Source organism: Oncorhynchus kisutch, linkage group LG14 (assembly GCF_002021735.2).
Source record: "Oncorhynchus kisutch isolate 150728-3 linkage group LG14, Okis_V2, whole genome shotgun sequence".
NCBI classification, from domain to species: Eukaryota; Metazoa; Chordata; class Actinopteri; order Salmoniformes; family Salmonidae; genus Oncorhynchus; species Oncorhynchus kisutch.
The window spans coordinates 86,992,976-87,007,624 of NC_034187.2; the positions used below are offsets into that span (position 1 = coordinate 86,992,976).

The 14,649-nt window shown below is 42.6% G+C and overlaps 1 protein-coding gene across 1 annotated transcript in view; it reads left to right on the top strand.

Annotated features, from left to right (window-relative positions):
* The window catches only part of csmd2 (CUB and Sushi multiple domains 2), an 895,829-nt gene that overhangs the window by 766,733 nt on the left and 114,447 nt on the right, over window positions 1-14,649 (top strand). Inside the window, 4 exon segments of the mRNA XM_031789283.1 lie at window positions 1,343-1,537; window positions 2,427-2,600; window positions 2,809-2,982; window positions 5,422-5,595. Of these exon segments, the coding sequence (XP_031645143.1) occupies window positions 1,343-1,537; window positions 2,427-2,600; window positions 2,809-2,982; window positions 5,422-5,595 (717 nt within the window).

A 14,649-nucleotide genomic window follows, 5' to 3' on the forward strand; every position in this document is an offset into this window, starting at 1 on the left:
TTGGTTGGAGAATCACTTATCGTGAGGCCTCATTGGTTGGAGACCACTTATCGTGAGGCCTCATTGGTTGGAGACCACTTATCGTGAGGCCTCATTGGTTGGAGACCACTTATCGTGAGGCCTCATTGGTTGGGGACCACATGATTCAGTTCTCATTGGGGCTACATTTCCTTCCACATTTGTAATGTTTTCGAATAGGTTTTTTATAAAAAGGTTTTTATTCAGAATTAGAGTTGTGACAGGGTTCAGCGCCAGGAACATTTCAATGTAAGACTGTTGTATGTGTTAATTTGGGGAGAGATAAATTCCCAGCACTTCTTCACCCGCCAAGAGTCACTAAAAGATGACTGTTGAGATCCAAGAATGAGGTATCACTGTCAAGCTTGTGTCATGTTTAGATTATAAATAACTTAGAAAATGAGGTTCGCTAGTTTGGCTTTTATTGTGGCAATTTTAAATGTACTTTGACGACCGATATAATTATAATATAATATAATATAATTAAGTACCAACTATTAAAATCAAATCAAATCAAATGTTATTTGTCACATGCGTTGAATACAACAGGTGTAGTAGACCTTACAGTGAAATGCTGAATACAACAGGTGTAGTAGACCTTACAGTGAAATGCTGAATACAACAGGTGTAGTAGACCTTACAGTGAAATGCTGAATACAACAGGTGTAATAGACCTTACAGTGAAATGCTGAATGCAACAGGTTTAGTAGACCTTACAGTGAAATGCTGAATACAACAGGTTTAGTAGACCTTACAGTGAAATGCTGAATACAACAGGTGTAATAGACCTCACAGTGAAATGCTGAATACAACAGGTGTAGTAGACCTTACAGTGAAATGCTGAATACAACAGGTGTAGTAGACCTTACAGTGAAATGCTGAATACAACAGGTGTAGTAGACCTTACAGTGAAATGCTGAATACAACAGGTGTAGTAGACCTTACAGTGAAATGCTGAATACAACAGGTTTAGTAGACCTTACAGTGAAATGCTGAATACAACAGGTGTAGTAGACCTCACAGTGAAATGCTGAATACAACAGGTGTAGTAGACCTTACAGTGAAATGCTTACTTACAAGCCCTTAATCAACGATGCAGTTTTCTGAAAATGTCTAAGTTAAAAACAATAAGAAATAAACAAGTTAAAAACAATAAGAAATAAATAAGTTAAAAACAAATAATTAACGAGCATCAGTAAATAACGCGTCATACAGATGAATAGACTGAGACATACAGTTCATTAATTAAGTCATTTCACATCTTAAAACAGTTTAGTCATTTCTGACCTGTGACCTATGTGTATCTGACCCCTGACCTTTGCAGCGGTGACCTGCCCTGACATAGGCCACTCTGCTGTGGATCACGGGAGATGGAGGCTGATCTACGGGTCTCAGAGCCAGTACGACGCCATGATGATGCTCATCTGTGACCCCGGATATTACTACAAGGGTCAGAGGGTCATCCGTTGCCAGGCCAACAGCACCTGGGACTACCCAGAGCCCCGGCCGGCCTGCGAGAGTGAGTCAGAATGTACATCTCCCACAATGCATTGTAGAGCAGTACGATCTGCCGTTTTCCTTTCAGCCAAGTTGTGCTTTCGATGATGTTGCAGAATGAGAAAGACACGGTATATGAACCAGATTTACCATGGAAATCATTATCACTCACCGGACTAATGCTTTCTTTACATGTTCTCCTGTACAGAGGAGAGAGAGAATTATTATCATGTTTTTTATTTATTTAACCTTTATTTAACAAGGCAAGTCAGTTAAGAACAAATTCTTATTTACAATGACGGCCTAGGAACAGTGGGTTAAATGCCTTGTTCAGGGGCAGAACCTTATCAGCTCAGGGATTCGATCCAGCAACCTTTCAGTTATTGGCACAATGCTCTAACCACTAGGCTACCTGCTGCCTCCCCCCCCCGTCCCCCAAAAAGATTGATTAACACAGAGAGGAGAGAGAGAAAGATTATCCCAGAGGAATGCAGAGAGAGAGAGTGAAGGAGAGAGAGGGGGACCAAGAGAGCGAGAGAAGGGGAAGAGAGAGAGGGGGGGAGAGAGAGAGAGAGAGAGAAGGGGGGAGAGAGAGAGAGATACAGAGAGAGAGAGAGAGAGAGAGAGAATGATTAGCCTTGATGAATGCAGAAAGGAAACCTTGATCCAACAAAAGGGATGACATCAAAACAAGACAATTACCCAAATGAAATAAACCAAGTTGAACATATGAATGTGTTTTGTTGTTCTTTTAGGATTCATTTTTTATTCTGCTTGCCTCCTCTCCTCTCCTCTCCTCTCCTCTCCTCTCCTCTCCTCTCCTCTCCTCTCCTCTCCTCTCCTCTCCTCTCCTCTCCTCTCCTCTCCTCTCCTCTCCTCTCCTCTCCTCTCCTCTCCTCTCCTCTCCTCAGTAATCTCCTGTGGGGACCTGGGCACTCCTCCGAATGGTAATAAGATCGGGACTCTGACGGTGTTCGGAGCGACAGCCATCTTCTCCTGTAACACAGGCTATACGCTGGTTGGTTCCCGGGTCAGAGAGTGCATGTCCAATGGCCTCTGGAGTGGATCTCAGGTCCAGTGTTTCGGTAAGAGAACCAGAACTAGCTAGAGACAGTTACAACCACATTTAACCAGTTAAATCTCATTTTGCATTTCAAGTTATTTTCATAAAGCGTTTGGTCAACCATTGTGTTTTATATGTCTATATGACCTATTTATGACAAACAGAATATATCCCTGTATGCATATGTGACTGTATCCTTTGTTTCTCTCTGTTCTGTCTCTCATCTCTAGCGGGTCACTGCGGTACCCCAGAACCAATAGTGAATGGTCAGATCATAGGAGAGAACTATAACTACAGAGGTAGTGTGGTCTACCAGTGTAACCCGGGATTCAGACTCATCGGGGTGTCTGTACGCATCTGTGAACAGGACCACCGCTGGTCTGGGCGCACCCCTGTCTGTGTCCGTAAGTACCCAGAGATAATGGCTATGATATGGTACCCAGAGATAGTGGCTATGATATGGTACCCAGAGATAGTGGCTATGATATGGTACCCAGAGATATTGGCTATGATATGGTACCCAGAGATATTGGCTATGATATGGTACCCAGAGATAGTGGCTATGATATGGTACCCAGAGATAATGGCTATGATATGGGTTAAACAGTACCCAGAGATAGTGGCTATGATATGGTACCCAGAGATAATGGCTATGATATGGGTTAAACAGTACCCAGAGATAATGGCTATGATATGGTACCCAGAGATAGTGGCTATGTTATGGTACCCAGAGATAGTGGCTATGATGTGGGTTAAACAGTACCCAGAGATAGTGGCTATGATATGGGTTAAACAGTACCCAGAGATAGTGGCTATGATATGGTACCCAGAGATAGTGGCTATGATATTGTACCCAGAGATAGTGGCTATGATATGGTACCCAGAGATAATGGCTATGATATGGTACCCAGAGATAATGGCTGTGATATGGTACCCAGAGATAGTGGCTATGATATGGCACCCAGAGATAGTGGCTATGATATGGGTTACAGAAATCCCAGTTGGAACATTCCCAGAAAGAGAAGGGAAAAAGCAGGGAAAACAAGAATTCTCCAACCGGGATTTCTAGAAAACCTGGGCATTCTGGGAAAGTTTGTGGAATTGTGCAACCCTAGTGTCTCCTGATAGAGTAATGAATATCATTGGATGTAGACTAGGGTCTTCCTATAGAGTAATGAATATCATTGGATGTAAACTAGGGTCTTCCTAAAGAGTAATGAATATCATTGGATGCAAACTAGGGTCTTCCTATAGAGTAATGAATATCATTGGATGTAAACTAGGGTCTTCCTATAGAGTAATGAATATCATTCGATGTAAACTAGGGTCTTCCTATAGAGTAATGAATATCATTGGATGCAAACTAGGGTCTTCCTATAGAGTAATGAATATCATTGGATGTAAACTAGGGTCTTCCTATAGAGTAATGAATATCATTCGATGTAAACTAGGGTCTTCCTATAGAGTAATGAATATCATTCGATGCAAACTAGGGTCTTCCTATAGAGTAATGAATATCATTCGATGTAAACTAGGGTCTTCCTATAGAGTAATGAATATCATTGGATGTAAACTAGGGTCTTCCTATAGAGTAATGAATATCATTGGATGTAAACTAGGGTCTTCCTATAGAGTAATGAATATCATTGGATGCAAACTAGGGTCTTCCTATAGAGTAATGAATATCATTGGATGTAAACTAGGGTCTTCCTATAGAGTAATGAATATCATTGGATGTAAACTAGGGTCTTCCTATAGAGTAATGAATATCATTGGATGTAAACTAGGGTCTTCCTATAGAGTAATGAATATCATTGGATGTAAACTAGGGTCTTCCTATAGAGTAATGAATATCATTGGATGCAAACTAGGGTCTTCCTATAGAGTAATGAATATCATTGGATGTAAACTAGGGTCTTCCTATAGAGTAATGAATATCATTGGATGTAAACTAGGGTCTTCCTATAGAGTAATGAATATCATTGGATGTAAACTAGGGTCTTCCTATAGAGTAATGAATATCATTGGATGTAAACTAGGGTCTTCCTATAGAGTAATGAATATCATTGGATGTAAACTAGGGTCTTCCTATAGAGTAATGAATATCATTGGATGCAAACTAGGGTCTTCCTATAGAGTAATGAATATCATTGGATGTAAACTAGGGTCTTCCTATAGAGTAATGAATATCATTGGATGTAAACTAGGGTCTTCCTATAGAGTAATGAATATCATTGGATGTAAACTAGGGTCTTCCTATAGAGTAATGAATATCATTGGATGTAAACTAGGGTCTTCCTATAGAGTAATGAATATCATTGGATGCAAACTAGGGTCTTCCTATAGAGTAATGAATATCATTGGATGTAAACTAGGGTCTTCCTATAGAGTAATGAATATCATTGGATGTAAACTAGGGTCTTCCTATAGAGTAATGAATATCATTGGATGTAAACTAGGGTCTTCCTATAGAGTAATGAATATCATTGGATGTAAACTAGGGTCTTCCTATAGAGTAATGAATATCATTGGATGTAAACTAGGGTCTTCCTATAGAGTAATGAATATCATTGGATGTAAACTAGGGTCTTCCTATAGAGTAATGAATATCATTGGATGTAAACTAGGGTCTTCCTATAGAGTAATGAATATCATTGGATGTAAACTAGGGTCTTCCTATAGAGTAATGAATATCATTGGATGTAAACTAGGGACCTACTGGCTAAGGTGTAATAATATTTGGGAACATATGACTGATGTGTTTTGGGATAGCGTTGACAACTTGTATTAACTTTAGACATGTATAGTGATAGATATTCTCTATATTTTCCTTGTCTCCATAGCGATCACTTGTGGTCATCCAGGCAACCCTTCCTTTGGCTTTACTCAGGGAACGCAGTTCAACCTGAACGATATTGTGCACTTCGCGTGCAACACCGGCTACGTCCTGCAGGGGGCGGTTAAGTCTCACTGCCAGTCCAACGGACAGTGGAGCAACACCCTACCCAAGTGTAAAAGTAAGTCTGGAAAATGTACGGAGACGACCGTATGATTTAATTCCCTGCTATGGGAATGAGGTGATCTGTTTATGTTTAGGTAATAGATGTCTGGACTAAAGTTTATTTCCTGGCTTATTAATCTGTGATGCTGACGCTGCATGTCAGATAGCTAGTTTAGTGTAGCTTCGCAGAGTAATGTCATCTTTCCGTAGAACTAAAGAACTTAGAGTACTGTCTTTTGCTCGTATTGGTCAGTGATGTTGACAGAGACTTTAGAGGGTGTGTTGTGCATGTGTCAGGTAGCAAGCTCAGAGCTAGCTTAGTTTAGTTTAGTTTAGCGCGGTGATGTCATCTTTCTGGAGACTTGGAATGTTAAGTCGCCCAGACCCGTTAAATGCCTTGATTTTTGTCGGCATATACAGGGCCTTCAGAAAGTATTCACACCCCTTGACTGATACAAGGCCTTCAGAAAGTATTCATCCCCCTTGACTGATACAGGGCCAACAGAAAGTATTCACACCCCTTGACTGATACAGGGCCTTCAGAAAGTATTCACACCCCTTGACTGATACAGGGCCTTCAGAAAGTATTCATCCCCCTTGACTGATACAGGGCCTTCAGAAAGTATTCATACCCCTTGACTGATACAGGGCCTTCAGAAAGTATTCATACCCCTTGACTGATACAGGGCCTTCAGAAAGTATTCACACCCCTTGACTGATACAGGGCCTTCAGAAAGTATTCAAACCCCTTGACTTATTCCACATGTTGTTGTTACAGCCTGAATTCAAAAATGGAATACATCGATTTTTTTCTCTTACTCATCTACTCACAATATAATGAAAAAGTGAAAACATATATATATTTTTTAAATGTTTATACATTTGTTGAAAATGAAATATTGAAATATCTAATTTACATACGCATTTACACGCGTCAATACATGTTAGAATCACCTTTGGTTATGGCTGTGAGTTTGTCTGTGTCTCTAAGAGCTTTGCCCATATCGATGGTGCAATATGCATAAAACAATTATGTAGAAAATTCTTCAAGCTCTGTCAAGTTGCTTGTTAATCATTGCTAGACAGACATTTCAAGTCTTGCCATAGATGTTCAAGCCGATTTAAGTCAAAACTGTAACTAGGCCACTTAGGAACATTCAGTGTCTCACCAGTATTATGGCCAGGAATACGACATTCCCGAATTGGATCCTTTCTTCATACTTCTCAGGGAAATTTAACTTATCCCAGTGGCTGCTCCAAGATGCCGCAGGTGGAGAAGAGGTATTCGGAGTGGACTTCTAGTCTGACTCAGGAGGCGGGCACACCATCCACCACTTCCGAGTATTTTACTCGCTAAAGTTCAGTCTCTGGATAATAAAGTAGACGAGCTCAGGGCAAGGATCTCCTCCCAGAGATCTACTTCCAGAGAGACATCAGGGACTGTAACATACTATGTTTCACGGAATCATGTCTCTCTCCGAATATACTGTCCCTGAACATACAGCCAGCTGGGTTCTCAGTACATCACACAGACAGGAATAAAGACCTCTCTGGGAAGAAGAAAGGTGTTGGTGTATGTTTCATGATTAACTACTCATGGTGTGATCGTGATGATGTACAGAAACTAAAGTCCTTTTGTTCACCCGACCTACAATACTTCACAATCAAATGCTGACCGTATTACCTCACAAGATAATTTTCTTTGCTTATAGTCTTAGCTGTGTATATTCACCCTTAAAGCAGATATTGTTGTGAATTGTTAGTGCACTGTTGGAGCTAGAAACACAAACATTTCGCTACACCTGCAATAACATCTGCTAAATATGTGTGCAGTATGTGACCAATACGATTTGATTTGATGTGTCTTGGTAAGCAACTCTAGTGTATTTTTGGCCTTGTGTTTTAGGTTATTGTCCTGTGAAAGGTGAATTTGTCTCTGTGTCTTTTGGAAAGCACACAGAACCAGGTTTTCCTCTAGGGTTTTTCCTGTGCTTAGCTCTATTCCATTTATTTTCATCCTAAAAAACTCCTTAGTCCTTGCCGATAACAAGCATACCCATAACATGATGTAGCCACCACCATGCTTGACAATATGGAACGTGGTACCCGGTGATGTGTGGGATTTGCCACAAACATAATGCTTTGTATTCAGGACATTCAGTACATTTTTCTTTGCCACATTTTTTGCAGTATGACTTTAGTGCTTTGTTTGCAAACAGGATGCATGTTTTGGAATATTTGTATTCTCTACAGGCTTTGTTCTTTTCACTCTGTCATTAGGATAGTATTGTGGAGTAACTACAATGTTGTTGATCCATCCTCAGTTTTCTCCTATCACAGCAAATACACTCTGTAACTGTCACCATTGGCATCACGGTGAGCGGTTTCCTTCCTCTCCAGCAACTGAGTTAGGAAGGACGCCTGTATCTTTGTAGTGACTGGGTGTATTGATACACCATCCAAAGTGTAATTAATCAATTCGCTCAAAGGGATTCAATGTCTGTGTTTTTTAAAATACTTCAATACATTTCAGCTTTTCATTTTGAATGAATTAGGACTGAATGTCATTAAACACTCCAGCCAGCTGGTCTGCACATGCTCTCAGGACGCGGTTAGGGATGCTTTATGAGTGTTAACAAGCCTACATTTCTTACTCACTTTGGCCACAGAGAACTCACAGTCCTCGTGAGTGGCAGTGGCCAGTGTTGGTGGTCCCAGACACCTTGACGTGATTAAATGTGGTAGTTTGGGCACGCCCATGTTCCCAGACACCTTGACGTGGTTAAATGTGGTAGTTTGGGCACGCCCATGTTCCCAGACACCTTGACGTGATTAAATGTGGTAGTTTGGGCACGCCCATGTTCCCAGACACCTTGACGTGGTTAAATGTGGTAGTTTGGGCACGCCCATGTTCCCAGACACCTTGACGTGGTTAAATGTGGTAGTTTGGGCACGCCCATGTTCCCAGACACCTTGACGTGGTTAAATGTGGTAGTTTGGGCACGCCCATGTTCCCAGACACCTTGACGTGATTAAATGTGGTAGTTTGGGCACGCCCATGTTCCCAGACACCTTGACGTGGTTAAATGTGGTAGTTTGGGCACGCCCATGTTCCCAGACACCTTGACGTGATTAAATGTGGTAGTTTGGGCACGCCCATGTTCCCAGACACCTTGACGTGGTTAAATGTGGTAGTTTGGGCACGCCCATGTTCCCAGACACCTTGACGTGGTTAAATGTGGTAGTTTGGGCACGCCCATGTTCCCAGACACCTTGACGTGGTTAAATGTGGTAGTTTGGGCACGCCCATGTTCCCAGACACCTTGACGTGGTTAAATGTGGTAGTTTGGGCTTTTAGTTTTGCGTGAATGCTGCGATCTATCCACAGTTTGGTTAAGTTCTAGTCATCACAGTGGGAACAACATCCTCTATGCACTTCCTGATTAACCCAGTCACCATGGGAACAACATCCTCTATGCACTTCCTGATTAACCCAGTCACCATGGGAACAACATCCTCTATGCACTTCCTGATTAACCCAGTCACCATGGGAACAACATCCTCTATGCACTTTCTGATAAACCCAGTCACCATGGGAACAACATCCTCTATGCACTTTCTGATAAACCCAGTCACCATGGGAACAACATCCTCTATGCACTTCCTGATAAACCCAGTCACCATGGGAACAACATCCTCTATGCACTTCCTGATAAACCCAGTCACCATGGGAACAACATCCTCTATGCACTTCCTGATAAACCCAGTCACCATGGGAACAACATCCTCTATGCACTTCCTGATAAACCCAGTCACCATGGGAACAACATCCTCTATGCACTTCCTGATAAACCCAGTCACTGAGACAGTGTATACATCAATATTATTCTCAGAGGCAACCCGGAACACTTCCCAGCCCGCTTGATCAATACAATCTTTGAAGCATAGATTCCGATTGGTCAGACCAACATTGAACAGTGATCACCACAAATGGAGGCGTGATCTGATTTGCCGAAGAGAGGGCGGGGGAGGGCCTTGTAGCCGGGGAGTAGCAATGGTTGAGAGTACTCGATGCCGTACGCCTGGTCTTCTCTCCGAAGCAGTAGAACTGAGAGGACAAAAGCATGATCGTTTAATTTAGCCTGGTGAAAAAGGGGTTTGCATTTTCCAGACAGGCGATGTGTCTTGACGCCCGTGTCTGTCTCAAAGCCCCCTCAGCTCAGGGTTTTATTCTGACAGGCACAGAAAGGGACAGCTTATGAGGCCATGGCCCTCGTGTGACAGAGCCAATCCCTGATGGAGTTATGAGGGTGATTTAAAAGAGGAGAGAATAATGATAGAAAATATATTAACTTTTTAGAAGAAAGGAGAAGAGAGTCTCGGCAATCTCCTTCTTCAGTTTGAATGGGGTATGTAGTAATGTATGGCAGTATCTGTGGGAAGTAGGGCTGAGGTGAAGGTGTCTCCATGAAGGGGAATGTACAGCAGTATCTGTGGGAAGTAGGACTGAGGTGAAGGTGTCTCCACGAAGGGGGATGTATGGCAGTATCTGTGGGAAGTAGGACTGAGGTGAAGGTGTCTCCACGAAGGGCGATGTATGGCAGTATCTGTGGGAAGTAGGGGCGTATCTGTGGGAAGTAGGGGCGTATCTGTGGGAAGTAGGGGAGTATCTGTGGGAAGTAGGGGAGTATCTGTGGGAAAGTAGGGGAGTATCTGTGGGAAGTAGGGGAGTATCTGTGGGAAGTAGGGGAGTATCTGTGGGAAGTAGGGGAGTATCTGTGGGAAGTAGGGGAGTATCTGTGGGAAGTAGGGGAGTATCTGTGGGAAGTAGGGGAGTAATCTGTGGGAAGTAGGGGAGTATCTGTGGGAAGTAGGGGAGTATCTGTGGGAAGTAGAGGAGTATCTGTGGGAAGTAGGGGAGTATCTGTGGGAAGTAGGGGAGTATCTGTGGGAAGTAGGGGAGTATCTGTGGGAAGTAGGGGAGTATCTGTGGGAAGTGGGGGAGTATCTGTGGGAAGTAGGGGAGTATCTGTGGGATGTAGGGGAGTATCTGTGGGAAGTAGGGGAGTGTCTGTGGGAAGTAGGGGAGAATCTGTGGGAAGTAGGGGAGTATCTGTGGGAAGTAGGGGAGTATCTGTGGGAAGTAGGGGAGTATCTGTGGGAAGTAGGGGAGTATCTGTGGGAAGTAGGGAAGTATCTGTGGGAAGTAGGGGAGTATCTGTGGGAAGTGGGGGAGTATCTGTGGGAAGTGGGGGAGTATCTGTGGGAAGTAGGGGAGTATCTGTGGGAAGTGGGGGAGTATCTGTGGGAAGTAGGGGAGTATCTGTGGGAAGTAGGGGAGTATCTGTGGGAAGTAGGGGAGTATCTGTGGGAAGTAGGGGAGTATCTGTGGGAAGTAGGGGAGTATCTGTGGGAAGTAGGGGAGTATCTGTAGGAAGTAGGGGAGTATCTGTGGGAAGTAGGGGTGAGACGATACTCGTTAGTATGTTGGCAAGAAAACAAAACATGAAGCAGATTTAACTTCTTTAGGAAAACAGCACTACTCGTTAGCCAGACGGTATCAGAATGAACAGTCTATGGCTCTGGTGGCTGGAATCTTTAACAATTATTCGGGCCTTCCTCTGACACCTCCTGACATCACCTGATACCCGGCTAACGGTACTGGCGCAACGGTTGTTGCACCAACAGGCAGCCATAAGACTGCTAAATAGTAATTTAACGGTACCCACACTATCTGCACTGACAATCTTTCACAGACTCCACACACACTCACTAGACTATATACACACTGTATACACACTCACTAGACTATATATACACACTGTATATAGCTCCACATTGATCTGGTACTTCCTGTATATAGCTCCACATTGATCTGGTACTCCCTGTATATAGCTCCACATTGATCTGGTACTTCCTGTATATAGCTCCACATTGATCTGGTACTTCCTGTATATAGCTCCACATTGATCTGGTACTCCCTGTATATAGCTCCATGTTGAACTGGTACTTCCTGTATATAGCTCCACATTGAACTGGTACTTCCTGTATATAGCTCCACATTGATCTGGTACTGGTACTTCCTGTATATAGCTCCACATTGATCTGGTACTTCCTGTATATAGCTCCACATTGATCTGGTACTGGTACTTCCTGTATATAGCTCCACATTGATCTGGTACTGGTACTTCCTGTATATAGCTCCACATTGATCTGGTACTTCCTGTATATAGCTCCACATTGATCTGGTACTGGTACTTCCTGTATATAGCTCCACATTGATCTGGTACTTCCTGTATATAGCTCCACATTGATCTGGTACTGGTACTTCCTGTATATAGCTCCACATGATCTGGTACTTCCTTTATATAGCTCCACATTGATCTGGTACTTCCTGTATATAGCTCCACATTGATCTGGTACTGGTACTTCCTGTATATAGCTCCACATTGATCTGGTACTGGTACTTCCTGTATATAGCTCCACATTGATCTGGTACTGGTACTTCCTGTATATAGCTCCACATTGATCTGGTACTTCCTGTATATAGCTCCACATTGATCTGGTACTTCCTGTATATAGCTCCACATTGATCTGGTACTGGTACTTCCTGTATATAGCTCCACATTGATCTGGTACTGGTACTTCCTGTATATAGCTCCACATTGATCTGGTACTGGTACTTCCTGTATATTGCTCCACATATAGCTCCACATTGATCTGGTACTGGTACTTCCTGTATATAGCTCCACATTGATCTGGTACTTCCTGTATATAGCTCCACATTGATCTGGTACTTCCTGTATATAGCTCCACATTGATCTGGTACTGGTACTTCCTGTATATAGCTCCACATTGATCTGGTACTTCCTGTATATAGCTCCACATTGATCTGGTACTTCCTGTATATAGCTCCACATTGATCTGGTACTTCCTGTATATAGCTCCACATTGATCTGGTACTTCCTGTATATAGCTCCACATTGATCTGGTACTGGTACTTCCTGTATATAGCTCCACATTGATCTGGTACTTCCTGTATATAGCTCCACATTGATCTGGTACTGGTACTTCCTGTATATAGCTCCACATTGATCTGGTACTTCCTGTATATAGCTCCACATTGATCTGGTACTTCCTGTATATAGCTCCACATTGATCTGGTACTTCCTGTATATAGCTCCACATTGATCTGGTACTTCCTGTATATAGCTCCACATTGATCTGGTACTGGTACTTCCTGTATATAGCTCCACATTGATCTGGTACTTCCTGTATATAGCTCCACATTGATCTGGTACTTCCTGTATATAGCTCCACATTGATCTGGTACTTCCTGTATATAGCTCCACATTGATCTGGTACTGGTACTTCCTGTATATAGCTCCACATTGATCTGGTACTTCCTGTATATAGCTCCACATTGATCTGGTACTTCCTGTATATAGCTCCACATTGATCTGGTACTTCCTGTATATAGCTCCACATTGATCTGGTACTGGTACTTCCTGTATATAGCTCCACATTGATCTGGTACTTCCTGTATATAGCTCCACATTGATCTGGTACTGGTACTTCCTGTATATAGCTCCACATTGATCTGGTACTTCCTGTATATAGCTCCACATTGATCTGGTACTCCCTGTATATAGCTCCACATTGATCTGGTACTTCCTGTATATAGCTCCACATTGATCTGGTACTGGTACTTCCTGTATATAGCTCCACATTGATCTGGTACTCCCTGTATATAGCTCCACATTGATCTGGTACTGGTACTTCCTGTATATAGCTCCACATTGATCTGGTACTGGTACTTCCTGTATATAGCTCCACATTGATCTGGTACTTCCTGTATATAGCTCCACATTGATCTGGTACTTCCTGTATATAGCTCCACATTGATCTGGTCCTCTTGGTTTACTATTTGTTTTTAAACTCTGCATTGTTGGGAAGGGTTCCTAAGCATTTCACAGTGAAGTCTACACCTGTTATTGTCGGTGACAAATTGGTTGGTTTTGATTTTTAGCAGCTTTGGGATATTTTTGTCGTCAGATTGATCACCTTAATTACAGTTTTCCCCTCGCTTCCCTTCCTGTCTCTGTTTTATATTCACTCTCAGTAGAAATCTAAGTGGCCTGATGACATCTGCCTCATCCCTCATTCTCCCTTTTGTCTCTTTCCTTCTCTCCTTTCCTTCCCCCCCTCTCCTTCTCTCCTATTCCTCTCTCCTATCCCTCTCACCTATTCCTCTCTCCTATCCCTCTCACCTATCCTTCTCTCCTATCCTTTTCTCCTATCCTTCTCTCCTTTCCTTTCCTTATCTCCTTTCCTTATCTCCTATCCTTCTCTCCTTTCCTTATTTCCTTTCCTTCTCTCCTATTCCTCTCTCCTATCCATCTCTCCCTCTATCCTTCTCTCCTATCCATCTCTCCTTTTCTTTACTTCTCTCCTTTGCTTCTCTCCTATCCTTCTCTCCTATCCCTCTCACCTATCCTTCTGTCCTTTCCTTATCTCAAATCAAATTTATCAAATCAAATGTATTTATATAGCCCTTCGTACATCAGCTGATATCTCAAAGTGCTGTACAGAAACCCAGCCTAAAACCCCAAACAGCAAACAATGCAGGTGTAGAAGCACCTAGAAGGATCTGTATATGCTGTATATGACCAAGTGAAAACTATTTTCCAAGCCACACCGCTACACAGCCTATATCGTTGTCATCATATTAGCTAAAGTAACGTCCTAGTCAACATACAGTTGAGGTCGGAAGTTTACATACACTTAGCTTGGAGTCATTAGAACACATTTTTCAACCACTCCACAAATGGACAATGACCCCAAGCATACTTCCAAAGTTGTGGCAAAATGGCTTAATGACAACAAGGTCAAGGTATTGGAGTGGCCATCACAAAGCCCTGACCTCAATCCTATAGAAATTGTGTGGGCAGAACTGACAAAGTGTGTGCGAGCAAGGAGGCCTACAAACCTAACTCAGTTACACCAGCTCTGTCAGGAGGAATGGCCCAAAATTAACCCAACATATTGTGGGAAGGTTGTTAAAGGCTAC